A 15,369-nucleotide genomic window follows, 5' to 3' on the forward strand; every position below is an offset into this window, starting at 1 on the left:
AAGAATTTGCATTTCTGGACCAGCTCTGGAGCCTCCGAGGCTGAGGCTGTGGATGGGGAAGATGTGATGCAGCCCAGAAACCAGCTCTAACGCCATTTTGCTCTAGCCAGGGCTGAGTTTTATGGTTTTGGAATGAAATGGATGCAAAATGTGTCTGGGACCGAGTTTCTCTGGGATGTTGAGTGCAGGAACCCCAGGCAAACACTCCGTGCCTGCTGCTTGCCAAGAGAAACCACAGATTTGTCTCCATCTCTACTTAGGGTGGCCACAGGGCAGCTCATTTTGGGCCTTTTCTCTCACATAAGCTGAGATCTGTCACTTAGTGGTTACGGGAGGTGGCCTGGGCATCGTCTCTTAAAAGTCCCCTGTGTCCTTGAGGGAGAGCAGAGGCAGAAAGACACAATCAGGAGAGGTGTGGTGGGGTTTTTAAAGCAAAGTACCTTCCCAACCTGCTCTGCTCCAGTGCTCTGTGCTCCTGAACCAGTTCAAAATTGGTGTTTTAAAACTCCCCTGTGGCAAAGACTGGATTGGCACTTGCTGGATCTGATCTCTGGGAAGCTGTTGCCTTATCCATGGCCGTGGGATCATGGCACAATGACAGGAGCTTCCATTTCTACAACATTCGCATATTTCCTTACCCTCTCCAAATACCACCATGAACAGGGCACTGAAAGGGTCTTTAGCCAGACCTGGCCTTGAATAATTCCTCTGAATAATTCCATTTATTCCAATTTTCAGGCTGTTGTGGAATTGTTTTCAAAAGAGGGGAGGTGGGGGTGTGGGGGAGAAGTCAGCCAACCTGATAAAGGAGGACTTTGTTCTGAAGCTTTAGGGTATGGTACCAAGCAGGGCTTGCTATACAATTAATGAGTTTAGCTGGCTTTGAGCTGCACGTGATGCACAGTGGCTGCCACCACAATGCCCTGCCACCACCAGCTCCCAGAGAAGTCTGGTTTCAGTTTGGTGCTCTTCAGCCTTGGTTTGGGGTTCTTTAGCATCAGTTTGGTGTTCCCCAGCCTTGGTTTGGGGTTCTTCAGCATCAGTTTGGGGTTCCCCAGTTTGGTGCTCCCCAGCTTTGGTTTGGGACTTCTCAGCATCATTTTGAGGCTCCTCAGCATCAGTTTGGTGTGTCCTGGTGTTGGTTTGGTGCTCCTCACCTTCAGTTTGCTGCTCCTCAATCTCAGTTTGGTGCTCCCCAGGTTCAGTTTGATGTTCCCCAGCTTTGGTTTGGGGCTTCACAACTTTGGTTTGTGGATCTCAATTTGGTGGTCTCCATGTTCAGTTTGGTGTTCCTCAGGTTTTGTTTGGCATTCCCCAGCTTTTGTTTGGGGCTCTTCATCTTCAGCTTGGGGCTCCACAATTTCATTTTGGGGCATTTTGGTGCTCCTCAGCTTCAGTTTGGTGCTCTCCAGGTTCAGTTTCTGCTCCTCAGCTTCAATTTGGTGCTCCCCAGTTTCAATTCGAGGCTCCCCAGATTCAGTTTCAAACTCCTCAGCTCCGTTTTGCTGCTCTCCAGCTCAGTTTCCCATCCCACCATGCATCGTGGTGGCTTCCTCAGCTCTGACTTTTGCATCTGCCTTTATTTAAGCCTTGACCATTCATCCCTGGGACCGGCTCAGCCCGCAGGGGGTGTTGAGCACATTGGGCTGAGCCGCTGGGAACGGTTCAGGCTTCACTTTGAGAGCACAAGGGGATGACGCAAATTGCTCTCCAAGGGCATGAGATGAAACAGCTGCTTGGGTTTCACTCCAGATGTGCCGCGGGAGCCCTGCCGAGGGGGGCACAGCCACCTGCTCCCCCACAGCCTCCACCTGGGAAGGGCCACGAGGTTGCCTGGGCTCCCAGGGCACCCCAAAATCGAGGCAGGTAGGGCTGGGGAGGGCTGTGAAGATGCGTGATGAGGTTTGTCACAGCAGCAGAGCTTCCCTGTGCCTGGAACGAGTCAAAAAGTGATTTATTTCTTGTAGGAGAGGTGCAGGAGGTGAATTACCTTTGGCTGCCTCATCTCTCCTCTGAGAAAGGCCAGGTGCCTGGGGAAGGTGACCGTGTGTGCATCTTGTCCCCGTCCCCTGTCCCAGCTGCGCGGTGCGAGCGGGAGAAGCCGCGGGAAGCGAGGGAAGACACTTCCTCCAGCGGCGGATCTGAGGTCACCTCCTGGCCCTTGATCCCTCCAGCCTGGGGTATTTGGGTCAGCGGGGAAGCACAGCTGAGAGCGACGTCCCTTCCTCCTCTCTCCCTGGAGATTTGCTTTTAAAGGAACAAATAGGTTTGGCTTCAAGTGCCGCAGTCTGATTTTTTAATGATGTTTTTTGGAACAATGAGCTAAATACCAGGGGGGTTTGGATCTGCATCTCAGAGTGGTGAGACTTTCTTCCTGCTCCTACCTTGCTCTGCTCTCAGAAACCTTTTTCTGCTTTGGAAAATGCCAGCAACAGGGGAAGTTTGTCATCCTGTTGGATGGTCCTGCTGGAAAGAAAGTTGGTCTGGTATCCAGGTGGGACCACCTGGACTGACCCTGGGGGCCCTGCCCACCGCGAACACACAGACATGGTGCTCACAGCCCTCAGGGACCCCTCAGCATCACCAGTCCCACTGCAGGGGGAGCTGAGTCCCCCAACCTCCCTCCTCTGCCTCAGCGTCCCCCGAACTTTGTCATCCACTGGTAGTAGGAGGAGAAGGTGACCAAAGCATTCCTGGTCCCTCCTCCACTATGGACACAGCTTGGTGCTGTTGGGCTGGTGGGCAAATGGGTTGGTGGGCAAATGGGTCACCTCACCAGTTTTCCCTCTGTCCTGAACCCAGGGTGGGTGGTGTTGGGGGGATGGATCATCCTGGCCATGCTACTGCAACAGCTGGAAGTGTCCAAGACCAGGTTAGATGGGACTTGGAGAGCCCTGGGATAGTGGAAGGTGTCCCTACCCATGGCAGGGGGTAGAACTGGATGATCTTTAAGGTCCCTTCCAACCCCAACCCTTCTGATTTTATGATTCTGTGATCTCTTAGACCATTGAATCACTGTTCCCCTTGGAGAACTTCAACCACTGCATTCCCTGTCCATGCTGAAGGCCACATTGCTTTGGATCAGCCATGGGCCACCAGCTTGGCTGCCTTTGTTATGTCAAAGGGGGAGGGAAGAATTTGTGGAGCTTTAGCTGGAGCTTTCTCCTTTGTGTGAGAGCTGCTGGTGGAATGTTCTCCTTGGTCAACAACTCTGCTCCAGCAAAGCAGCACCAGCCCCACACTGAGCTCTTCCCCTGGCCCAGAGCATCCCTAGGACCACCAGGGACGTTCCACTAGCTCTGTAGGAGGCTTGAGCTGGGGTGGCAGCTGGGGCTGGTGCTGTCCCCCAGCCCCCTGGAGCAGAGGGTGTGCCCTGGGGGGGTCCTGGCTCCTCGGCTCCTTCAATCCCTTCAGGAGGGGCTGTGGTGGGAGCAGGGAGGGATGGACAGGTCTTGGCTCAATGGAACTCTCAGTGCCAAATAAAGTCAGCAGAGAGGTGGCTGTCAGGGAGGCACAACACACCTTGAGTCACCTCTCGTGTCAGCAACCCCCAAATCAGAAGTCATGTGCATTTCCCATCACCAAAAGCAGAGTGCTTTCATGCCTTTTGTGGTTTTCTTAATCTAGAAATACGGTTTCTGGAGCATTTTGTGTTTCTGTCAAGACATCTCTTGCATGTCATCTGTCAAGTTGTTTTTGTCAGGACATCCCTGCCACCAGCCAGGTCCCCCCATGGCCCCCATCTCCAAAACCAGCCCCTTCAGCTGGTGCTTCCAGGAGCTGGTTGGACTCACAGCACCCTAAAATACAATCAAGTCTTAACCCGATCTCAGTCAAAGTTCTGGCAGCTCCTGAGCTTCTTCCAGCCTTATCCTCAGCTGGATTCTCTCCATAGCTTCTTTTAGGATGTGCTTGATAAGACTCTGTGCCTCATGTGGGGGCTTGTCTGTGTGTTTCCATATCTCACCCAGCTTATCAGCCACAGAGGGTGGGAGGTGTGGCCAGGCTGGGAATTAACCATCCCATCCAAACCCTCTGGAAATCAGGAGCAGAAATTCTCCCCCTTTTTTCCACTGTGGCTTTAAACCAGGGGTAACTTCTCCAGCACTGGAGAAGCTGTAGGAGGGAAGGTGCTGAGCCCTGCCTGGTTTCCACTGGAGGAATGGCTGCCTCTGCTCTTCACATCCAGCAAAATCCAGGAGAAACTTCAACACCACAGATTGCCCAAAACAAGCCCTTCTTTTCCTGGAGTTGATCCAAGGACTATGCCCAAAGGGGTGGGACTGGGGCTAGCCTTCACCTGAGCTCCATTTCTTTCCCAACCTGTGCTTTTCTGCCATCACCTCCCTCCATCCTTGCCCCATCCCAGGTGAATGGAGATCACCGTGGATAAAACAGGGGGAAAACCGTGCCTCCCCTCCGCTGCGGGGGTGTTCTGGTGTGAATCAGCCGGGATGGGAGCCGGCACCGAGGCGAGTTTGAGCTGCCCCCAGATTTTGCCGAGGTTTCCTTCCAGCGCTGGAGCAGGCCCTGCCCTCCCGGCTTCCCGGGGCTTCGCTGGGAAGCGCTGGGAAGACAAAACCCCGCTCTGGAAGTGAGGCTATTGTTCTTACTAATTTTAACTGGATGTTCTTCCCCAAGCCTATTTTTATTCATTGCTTGTGGTAAGCCCTTTCTCTAAGGTAGAGCAATTTGCCACAGGATTCTTTTTTTTTTTTTTTTTTTGGTGTGTTTACCAATTTTAATTGAGAGATATCTCCTTTTTACAAACCCAGAGCTGGAGGAACTTTTAAGCGCCTGTTGCTGAGCCTCCTGCCCTGGGTTTGCTTTGATCTCTGCAGGTGAGTGTGCATTTTTGGGGCCAGAGATTGATCCTGCCTATTTGCATGTAAATCCCCGGGTTATTAAGATCCGAATCTGGCCCTTTAAATTTAATACTCCGCTTTATGCTTTTATTTCCGCGTTTCTTAAAGTAATTTCCAAAAATAACAAACTTCAAACATGACGGGGCCATCTAACGTTTTACTGCCTTGGCTGGAGTAGAAGGAACATTTCTGGAAGTATATTATCCAATTTAACGAGCCTTTCCCATCTTGGCGTGGCTCCCACCCCTCTCCCCCTCTCGGAGCTGTTTTGGACGGCTCTTTGGATCCATGCCACCTAATCCTATTAGAGGGACTTTCGTTACACTGTGCCTTGTGTTCAGAACCAAGAAAATCAGCTGGAGAGGGGGGTCCTCTCCCTTCCCCTCTCCCGTCTTTTGGCCTGGAGTTGAGACGAGAGCCCAGCCGGTCCCACGAGGTTCCTGCTCAGCCCTTGCTTTTCATTTTATTGCTCCACTCTGCATTTATTAAGGAAGATTTTGAAGTAAATTGGGTACTTGTGAACTTATAATTAATTTGGAAGGGTCAGTTCTTCCCAGCCTGGGGAGGGCTTCTTTGTGTGGTCCTTTTGTGAAAGGCAGAGGTTGGAGAGGCTGTTCTATAGCTGGGATTTGCTTTTAATAGGGACCTGGCTATTTTTTGAAGATCTCACAGCTCTGGAAGGACTATGAGGGTGTTTTTATGCAGGGATGTGATGAAAAGGTTTGCAGAGCCCTTGGCCTGGGTGCAAAAAAACCCCAAAGCAAACCTAAAAAAGGGATAAAAAAAGGTAAAAGGACCACGTGTCCTGGGGTTGGTCTTGAACCAGAGCCAGCACCTGGAGCTTGGAGATGCTCCAGGAGGTCCCCCCACTTTGGTGCCAGGTGGGGCTGGGAACCCCTTGTCCCTCTGTCCATCCCACTCTGCCCCACACACCACCCAGGGGACCTCTTGCTTCTCCTTAGAAATTCTTTTTCTTACCACTTTTCTTTTCTTGAAATCCTGCATTTCCTCCCCAAAATAATCACACAAACCATTAAAAGGAGAAGGTGGAGGGCAGGGAGAAGATGGTGGACAAAAAGAAATGGCCTCAGGTTGTGCCAGGAGAGGTTTAGATTCAATATTAGGAAAAATTTCTTCACTAAAAGGCTGGTCAAGCACTGGCACAGGCTGCTCAAAAGGTTTGCAGAGCCCTTGGCCTGGGTGCAAAAAAACCCCAAAGCAAACCTAAAAAAGGGATAAAAAAAGGTAAAAGGACCACGTGTCCTGGGGTTGGTCTTGAACCAGAGCCAGCACCTGGAGCTTGGAGATGCTCCAGGAGGTCCCCCCACTTTGGTGCCAGGTGGGGCTGGGAACCCCTTGTCCCTCTGTCCATCCCACTCTGCCCCACACACCACCCAGGGGACCTCTTGCTTCTCCTTAGAAATTATTTTTCTTACCACTTTTCTTTTCTTGAAATCCTGCATTTCCTCCCCAAAATAATCACACAAACCATTAAAAGGAGAAGGTGGAGGGCAGGGAGAAGATGGTGGACAAAAAGATATGGCCTCAAGTTGTGCCAGGAGAGGTTTAGATTCAATATTAGGAAAAATTTCTTCACTGAAAGGCTGGTCAAGCACTGGCACAGGCTGCTCAGGGCAGCGATGGAATCATTGTCCCTGGAGGGAATGAAAAACTATGTGGATGTGGCACTTGGGAACATGGGTTAGTGATGGGCTTGGCACTGCTGGGGGAATGGTTGGACTTGAGGATCTTAAAAGGCTTTTCTAACCTTAATGATTCCATGATGGGCTGAAAAAGAAAAAAAAAAATCTGTGAATAATTAACATTTCTGGAAAAAGGACAGACAGACAGACAGTGGTTTTCTCCACAGTGGGCTGGAAGGAGACAGGATATGATGGTCCCACTTGGGCATTGCCTGGCAAGGTCAGGGGTGGAATTTAACCTGGGATAAACATGTGTGTCCATCAGCTCAGATGCAACGAGGAATCCTTACTGACCGTGGGGAGAGGGGAAGGTGAGGAGTGCTGACTCTGGGGAGTGAGGGAGGGGTGGGTGATATGCTCCCTGGGGATGCAGGGCTGTGGCTTTGGACAGGAACCTCTCCCTAGCCAAAGCTGGGGAGCAAAGGGCTTGGAGGAGCTCAGGAGGCTTTTGGCTGTGGAGATTCCTGATGGAAGTGCTGCCAGTGGAGCATCTTCCCGTGTGAAGCCAAGGTTGTTTGGAAAGAGCATTGAAACTTGGTGCCTTCTCTGGGACACAGTAACCCAGCAGAGAGGAATGCAAGGAAAACCTGTCCATACTCCATTATTGTGCCCCATATGCAGTGCCACCAGCTCTCTGTGTCATTTATGAGTTGCACTGTTAATTAACAGCACTTAACACGGCTAATTAACTGTGTGATGGGGCTGCCTCTCTGCCAAGACACCTCCAAAGCTGCGCTTGATTGATTTCCCCTGCCTCTGCTGGGTGTCCCACCCTGACCATCTCCTTTCTCCTCTCTCTCCCCAGCGTGGGTCGGCTCCCTGGCCATGGGAATGATTTTTTTCTGCTCTCCCATCGTCAGCATCTTCACCGACCGGATCGGCTGCAGGACCACGGCGGCCATGGGAGCTACCATCGCCTTCATCGGGCTCCTCTCCAGCTCCTTCACCAAGTAAGGCTGTGGAGGGCATACCCAGCTCCTTGGAGAGCTCCTCTTCCTCCCTGTTCCCTGCAATCCCCCTGCCAACACATTGCTGCTGCCTCTGGGGGCAAAGCAGGTGGTGCCCATCTGCATGAGAGATGTCCTGGCACCCTACAGCCCACGTGTGCTCAGCCTGTTCCCCTCCAAACTGAACCTTGTGTCCTTAGGTAAAATGAGAGCGAATTTTACCCAAGCAAGGGACTGTATTTTCTGGGACTTCAGCACCCAGGTCCCTCATTTGATCTTTGAAACAGCAGGAGAGGTTGGTGTGCCTCTCACGGGCAGCTCCAGAAAGGCACTCACAGAGAAAACCATTCTACTTTGCAACCATTTTCACATTTGGTGCTGAAAGTAAATTAATGCTTAAAATAATATTTGGTGGATTGCGCCTAAGAGGGAGTTTCTGTGCAGGGCAGACAGGAAGGGGAAGGCAGACAGGGTTTGGAGCAGTTTGTGGTGTTCCTGCCCTGGCTCGTGTGTCTGCGGCAACACAGGTCCACTGCTGCTCCTTGTTTTCCATGCCTGATCCCATGCCATGAATTTCTGCTGGCAGGCACTGGCCAGTGGCAGGTGTACCGTGTGTGTCTTTCCAGCCCAGAAATCAGGGCTGGCATCGTTGTGGGAGCAAAAAGAGGTCACCTCTGGGGTAATTTATGTGACACTTATTAAACACAGTCTCAGAGGCTCCATGGAGACACCTCCAAAGCAGGATTTGCCCCACTTTTCTGAATCAAAACATTGCTTTGGGTTGGATTTCAGTTAAAATCAATATTGTTTTAATTAAAATGCTTCAAGGAGTGGGTTTTTAAAGCAAATACACACCAGTTTTCCAGAGGGTGACTTGCCTGTGCTGTGCTCCTCCTGGTCAGTGAAACCCTTGTGCTCGTCCCAGCCCTGCTTCCCTGGATCCCCAAGTCCTCATCTGTGGGATCCCCCCATCATGCTGGGAGTGGGGATCAGTTCTGATCCCCAGGAAAACCCCCCAGGACCGTGGCTAATTGCAGATGGGATTTTTGTGTTGCCAAAACCATCTTGGGAAGGAACTGGCGTCTGCAGCGTCCTCCTCAAGTGCCACCCTTTCTGCTTCCAAAGATAATGGCAAAAGGTGCAGTGGGTCCTGAGGGAAGCTGTGCCCTGGCATGCAGATCACAGGAGCTTCCCATGTGATTCTGCTTTCCTTCCAATCAACAAAACTTGGACTTTTTTCCCCCTCTATTGTAAAATGTTTGTGCAAAGAAAAAGGGCTTGTGGGACCACACTGCTGCCAGGGGTTTGTTGTGTTGGGCTTCAAAAAAGAAGAAAAAATCAAACAGTGCAGGCAGAGAGGAACATCATTTCCAGGAGAGCTACAGGACTGAGATCCCCATTTCCTGCCTCTCACTCTCGGACCACATTCCTCTGGCTGCCTTTTACGGGAGAAAGGAGCCCCTTTGCAGCTGGACCACAGCGAGGGAAGCTGCGCCGGCAGAGCCGAGCGCGCGGGGCCGGAGGAAGAGCAGGGAGGCTGTGGGATTTGGCAGTGCTCCACCCGGATGGTGAAGGCTGCTCCTGAAATTCGGGGCTTGTGGCTCCAGCTCTCCCTGCACAATGGAGAAGCTTTTTTTTGGTCCCTCCTGGCAAGTCCCTCCACCGCAGCTGGAGATCATTCCCCTGTGATACAAGCACTGGTGCAGAGAGACACAGCCTGGTTAGGTGGGCTCAGGCAGAGCTGGATCAAGAATCACCCCCCCCTTTATCTCCTAGTTTCTCTAAAATGGGTTTATTTTGTCCAAATGGAGGAGCAGCAGTTCCCAGCATTGCACTGAGCTGCTCCAAAAGCCCCCTGAGCCACCAAGACTGTGTGGTAACACCCCAGCACCCAGCTCAGTGCCTCTTGTCTCAAAATATTGGGAATTTTGTATGTAGACCACTAAAGAAACCAACTGTGCTGAAAAGCAAAGCTCTGGGGAAGGCTGGATGGGGTCAGTGCAAGGCTTTTCTTCTCTGCTGCCTTGCTCTGAGGTGTCTCCTGCACTTGTAACCAGCTCAAGCCACCAGAGACCTTGTGTGCTCTCAGCAAAAGAGAAATCCCAGTTAAGGCTTTAGCTTCCCTCCAGTTTAAGGGGGTTGGTTTAGCATGGGGAATGGGAGAAGATGGCCAGCTCAGCAAGGCTGTCTTCACATGCCCCCAGAGCCCTCCCAGCCCTCCTCCTCTGCACTAAGTGTTCTGCAGGGAGGGTTGGGCCCCTTTTCATCTGCTTCTCCTTCCCCTACACAATTTTTGCCCACTTACTGCTGCACAGAGGAATCCCCCAAACTTCTGCCAGCAAGGATGAACCAGGGCTGTTCCCACTGAGAGCTGGGAGCAGGAGGGAGACCTCTTTGTCCCAGGAGAAACAATTATCCATTGGCAACCTCACAATCTGAGGGGACAATGCAACCCTTCCCCCAGACAACTGCTGGCTGATTCCCAATAAGCAGGCTGGGAAATCCTGGCTCTTTTTTTTCAGCTTATGGCTGAAAGGAGGCTCTGCTCATGCAGGGGTGTCTGAGCATCACTGGGGAGCAGATGGGAACTGTGGCATTGCCTGCGGCACCAGGGCTGCTGTGACCAGGCCAGGGCTGGTGCGTGGGAGGTTGGGCACGGCCCACAGGGCCCAGCTGCTCGCCTGGCTCCCACAGAGGGGGCTTCTGATGTGGTTTTGCTCTGGAGTGGATGGAAATTGCCTTTCATGATGGTCATTCGTCTCGGCGCTGTCAGGCACAGCAGCCGTGTTCTGCTTTCTGCTTGGCAGGCCGGAGGGATGAGCATGTAATGGAAGGCATGATGTGCTTGTAAAGGTTTTCCCAACTTCCAGCCTCTCTGGGAGATGTGGGCTGCTGTTTCCTCACTTGCTTTGGGAGCAGCACTCAGTCTTGCTCCAAGGATTGGAGCACAGACCCTGCTTGTACAAGACCCTGAGCTGCCCAAAGGTTTTCCTCACACTTTCCTCCCAGGCAGTATCCCATGGCAGACCTCTGCAGCTGGATGGATTGCATGGGAATGAAGAAAAAAAATTCCTTCATCTGGAAAGAAACACAACAGGTTGTTTGTACTGCCTAAATCCAGGCTCCTTTGTCAGCTGCCTCTGTTGGGAAAGTTGGGCTGGAAATTTGGAGGCAGCTCCTTCCAAGAGCTTTCAGCACTCTCCATCTGCTCTGTAGAACAGCCACTTCACTCCCTCTTCGAGTGCAGCCACCAATGTAAGGTACAGATGAGATCTATTAACTGTCTAATTAAAGCTCCCAGAAGAGCTTAAAGAAGAAGAGCTTAATTAACCAGCCTGGAGCCTGGGCAGAAACACCACATTTCCTTCCTGCATGCCTAATAACCAGCAGGGTTGGTGCCTTCTGCTTCCAAACACTGGGTGGAGAATGTTTTCAGTCAGTCCTTTCAGTGGAAAAATTAAAAGGAATTCTAGCTAAAAATATCCCACCATCCCTACCTTAGAAAATCTTGTTTGCTGTAATTTAATAACCATTGAAGTAAGGCCAGCTTCCCAAGGAGGCCAGGTTGGCTGCTGCCTTCTCCTGGTGGCAGAAAGCACTTCCCAGCTCCACTTCATTTTGCTGCAGATTTCATGTGCCAGCTGTTAGGTGAGGATTATCCTGGTTTTGGTGAGGGGATAAGCTCCTCGAGGTCAGACTGTCTGTGCAGTACCTGTGGCATGTGAGACCCGGGCCTTTGTAGGACCATGGGGGAGGAGGCTTCCTCACCTCTGCCTCACATCCCCACTCCCACGTGTGTCATTCCAGGTCCCTGGAAGTCCGTTATTTCACATATGGGATCCTCTTTGGCTGTGGCAGCTCCTTTGCCTTCCAGCCCTCGCTGGTCATCCTCGGTCACTACTTCAAGCGCCGCCTGGGCCTGGCCAACGGCATCGTGGCCGGGGGCAGCTGCCTCATCTCCGTGCCGCTCCCCTTCTTCCTGAAGATGGTCGGGGGTGCCATCGGGCTGGCACACACTTTCCAAGTACTCAGTGCCTTAATGCTCATCCAGATCTTCTTGTCCATGACTTACCGGCCCATCCTGACGCCTTCTTGTGACTCTCAGCACGACGGGCACGACAAGATGGGCAGCCGGAGCATGAGGCAGCAGTGCTGGGCCCAGACCCGCAAGTATTTCAACCTGAGGGTTTTCCGGAGAAAGACCTATCGGATTTGGGCCTTTGGGATCGCTACTGCTGTCCTGGGATACCTCGTACCTTACATGAACCTGGTGAGAGCCATGGCTGGGGTTGGAAGGGGAGGGAGGTCCCTTTGCCCAGAGTGAGGAGGAGGTGGGAAGGTGGGGATGGGCAGTAGGGGCAGAGGCACCAAAAGCCTTGAAGCCAAGAAACTGGTGCACATCCTTTAAACAAGAATTGTGATAGATATGGTTTTGTGTGTCCTCTCTGTGCCCTCTGTGCCAGAGTAGGCCAGGGTCACTTCCCAGAGCTCCTAAGGACCAGCACCAGTAGCAGGAGAGGAGGAGAAGAAGGTCCTGTTGAGTTTGGGGTGGGTGGAGGGTGCAGGTCAGTGTGGTGTGGACACGAGGGTCACACAACCAGCCCAAATCCATGAGCCCTCTGCAGGAAATCCCATCCCTTTTGGGGAGATGAGAGAGATGAATGTACTGCAGCTTCATGTCCTTGTGTTCTTCCTTCCATCCTAGGTCAAATATGTGGAGAAGCGATTTCAGGAAACCAAAAAGGACTGGATCCTCCTGGTTTGCCTCGGGGCCATGTCGGGGCTGGGGCGCTTGGTTTCGGGCCGCATTGGCGACTGCATTCCCGGGCTGAAGAAGATTTACCTGCAGGTATGGTGTGATTTACCTGCAGGTATGGTGTGATTTACCTGCAGGTACGGTGTGTCCAGCCGTCCATGGAGGTGCTGGCCAACCACAGTGGGGCAGGGATGGTATCTCTACATGGGTGTCCATGCTCTGCTTAATAACTGTCAATCACAAAGCCTTTACCAACCATTGTCTGCTGTGAGGGAAGAAAATTGGCTGCAGAAGTGTGTAAGAGGAGTTACACACTTGACCCCAGGGACTGGTGTCTGTTCAGCAATCAAACTCCATGGTAGCCACTCTTCCCAAACTACCGACACCCTATAACCTCCTTGTGGTTTTTGAAGAACAAACTGCTGAAATCTAGCAGCTAATCCAGCAGTTAATCCTTCTTAACCCTTCTTAAAAGGTTATTCTTAAGGGCCTCCCCGAGACAGGAGCGGTGGCTGGATGGCTTTGCTGGGTCCAGGGGAGGGAGCAGTGACATTGACCTGTTCAGTGTCATCTCCATGACTCTTCTGCTGCCCATCCCCACTCTCATGCCCACTTCTGTTCCCCCAGGTTGCGTCCTTCATGCTGTTGGGCCTCCTGTGCATGATGATCCCCCAGTGCCGAGGCTTCGAGGGCGTCATTGTCATCTGCCTCTTCCTTGGCCTCTGCGACGGCTTCTTCACCACCATCATGGCCCCCATCGCCTTCGAGCTGGTGGGGCCCATGCAGGCGTCCCAGGCCATAGGGTACCTCATGGGGCTGATGGCCGTGCCCATGACTGCGGGCACACCCATTGCAGGTTGGTAACACCACGGGGCTGGACCAGGACCCAGCGGGTGGGAGGGATTTGGTGGTGGCAGCTTTCACCTGTGGTGGTGGTTTGGTGCGAGACCAGAAGCACTGGTTTGAATTCTCTGGTTTATCAGGTCATGTGGAGGTTGGGGAATGGGGGTGGCATCACTCCATGCTATGTCCTGTGCCATCTCAGGGCTTTTCTCAAGGCTAATGAAAGGTGGTCATTGGGAGAACAGTGAGCCAAGGTCACATTAAGTGATTTCTGTTTGCAGCTGAGCTAAAAATTGGCAGATAATAATTTTCTAGAAGTCCTTTTAGATCGAATTGAAGTTAGAGATGGAGACACCTGAACCTCCACAAGACCTGGGTCTGTGTTCCAGCACAGCAACAACCCCAGCATCCTTAACAGCGAGGGCTCTGCCAGAGGCTCTGCCAGGGCTCTGCCCCTGAACAGCAGGACCTCTGCATCAGCAGCGCTAAGCCAAAGCTGGATAAGCACCTCTGATCTCTCTGCTTCCAGCAGCAAAGTTCACTCTAACACCCTTGGGACGGAACATGGGGGTCACACACCTCTCACTGGGAGGATTCTGCACCAGGACCCCCTGAGTGGGCCTTGCGGGGTGAAGGGGCCTTTTGCATTGGTCTAATCCCCAGGGAAGCATCCACACAGGAGACACTCAGAGGGATTTTCCAGAGCTGATCAATGGCCATGTGTTATTCTCCAAGGATGCCTGGCTGTGTTAGAACTTGCCAGACAAATGTAGAACCTTGTTGGGTTTTAAAGGCTTGGCTATTGTTTGTAACTGGCAGTGTGTATTTCACAGCTGGAGATAAAACATCCATAAGGGCAGGGCTTCCAAATGGAGACAATCAGCAGAGGAACAGCCCCTGCTCACTTTCCCATTGCCTCTTGGCTGGCAAGCCTCTGGGAAGAGGTGTTGGGTTTAACACGTCTCAGCTTGCATTTGGGATTGTCTGGGATGTGGACGGTTGTGTCCTGTTCTGGAGAAACAGGAAGGACGGCTGAGGCTTTCCTTCTCCACTCCCTTGGTGCACAGTGTTGGCTGCACACATCTCTTAATCCAAGGCGTAAAAACGCCAAGAAATGCAAACGGAAAAAAAAGATTATTTTAAAAACCCAAATCTCCCCAGATCTGGTGGGTGACGCAAGCTGCACTCGAAGGAGGGAACAAGCAGGTCATTAGACTAACAAGCTCATTAGGCTGACGAGGCTCTAACATCACCCTTCTTCTCTTCCAGGATACCTCAATGATTATTTTGGGAATTACGACGCGGCCTTTTACTTTGCGGGGGTGCCGCCCATCATCGGCGGCCTGGTGCTCTCCGTGGTGCCGCTGGTCCACCAGAGGATGCTGAAGAAGCAGCGCCTGGATTCTGGCAAAGACAAGATGCTGGTGTCGGAGGCGGTGGTGAACGGGGAGCTGCTGCCTGGCTGCCCGGCCTCCGAAGCACACATGTGACGCCGCTCCCGGCTCTCCCAGGACACCAGCAGCCTCTCATAGCCCCAGCACAGGCCCTTTCCCAGACGGACCGAAATTCCCAGTGATTGCAGATGCACTATGTTTGTAAAGGAGAAAACACAAACATTTCTTCTAGTTAAAGGCTTTTAACTAGCAGAAATGCTTTTTTTTTTTTTTTTTGGACAGTTTTGATTTCAAAGCCACCTTTTTTTTTTCCCCCCCCTAACCATTTTGTAAGGAGAACTCTCACCAGGATTCAAACTTGATCGAGCTCCCGCTCCTCTCCCAGTTTTCTATACATCACGACAGAGGTTTACAGAAAATAAATGCCTTTTCCAAGCAGGCCACGGATGGAACTCGTTGAACCTTGCAGCTGTCCATCCTCCTCCTCCTCCAGTGTCACTCGGGTGTCACATCCAAGTGAGACAGCCCCGTCCCCGTCCAGCACCTGGGGCTGTTTTGGAGCCAGAGATCCGAAGGAGGAAACGCTGCTTTAGTCTGATGCACAAACCAAATAAATGTCAGCGAGTCCCGCTTTCATCTTCCTCTTTCCTCCTTTCCCGCTGCTCTCCCACACCCCCAGGGAGCTGCAGCTGGGATGACAGGGAGCTCGGCTGGCTCCAGCCATCGGAGTCACATGGGAGCACACCCTTCCTGCAAAATATGCCTTAAAAATGCGTGGATGAGACCAGCAGGTCCCTTGGCCGCTTTCCACCTCCGTTTTCCCACCCAGCAATTAATGATTGGGCTTTTGAGTTGCAAAAG

General features: G+C 52.1%; 1 protein-coding gene across 1 annotated transcript in view; it reads left to right on the forward strand.

The window, feature by feature from the left end:
• Window positions 1-14,797, forward strand: part of SLC16A2 (solute carrier family 16 member 2) — a 33,981-nt gene extending 19,184 nt beyond the window's left edge. Inside the window, exons 2-6 of the mRNA XM_041484783.1 lie at window positions 7,374-7,518; window positions 11,323-11,785; window positions 12,221-12,364; window positions 12,899-13,127; window positions 14,384-14,797. Of these exons, the coding sequence (XP_041340717.1) occupies window positions 7,374-7,518; window positions 11,323-11,785; window positions 12,221-12,364; window positions 12,899-13,127; window positions 14,384-14,604 (1,202 nt within the window). The 3' untranslated portion in view covers window positions 14,605-14,797. The remainder of the gene's footprint in view (window positions 1-7,373; window positions 7,519-11,322; window positions 11,786-12,220; window positions 12,365-12,898; window positions 13,128-14,383) is intronic.
• Window positions 14,798-15,369: the final 572 nt, after the last annotated feature.

This window comes from Pyrgilauda ruficollis, unplaced genomic scaffold (genome assembly GCF_017590135.1).
Source record: "Pyrgilauda ruficollis isolate IOZ18807 unplaced genomic scaffold, ASM1759013v1 scaffold67, whole genome shotgun sequence".
Lineage (NCBI taxonomy): Eukaryota > Metazoa > Chordata > Aves > Passeriformes > Passeridae > Pyrgilauda > Pyrgilauda ruficollis.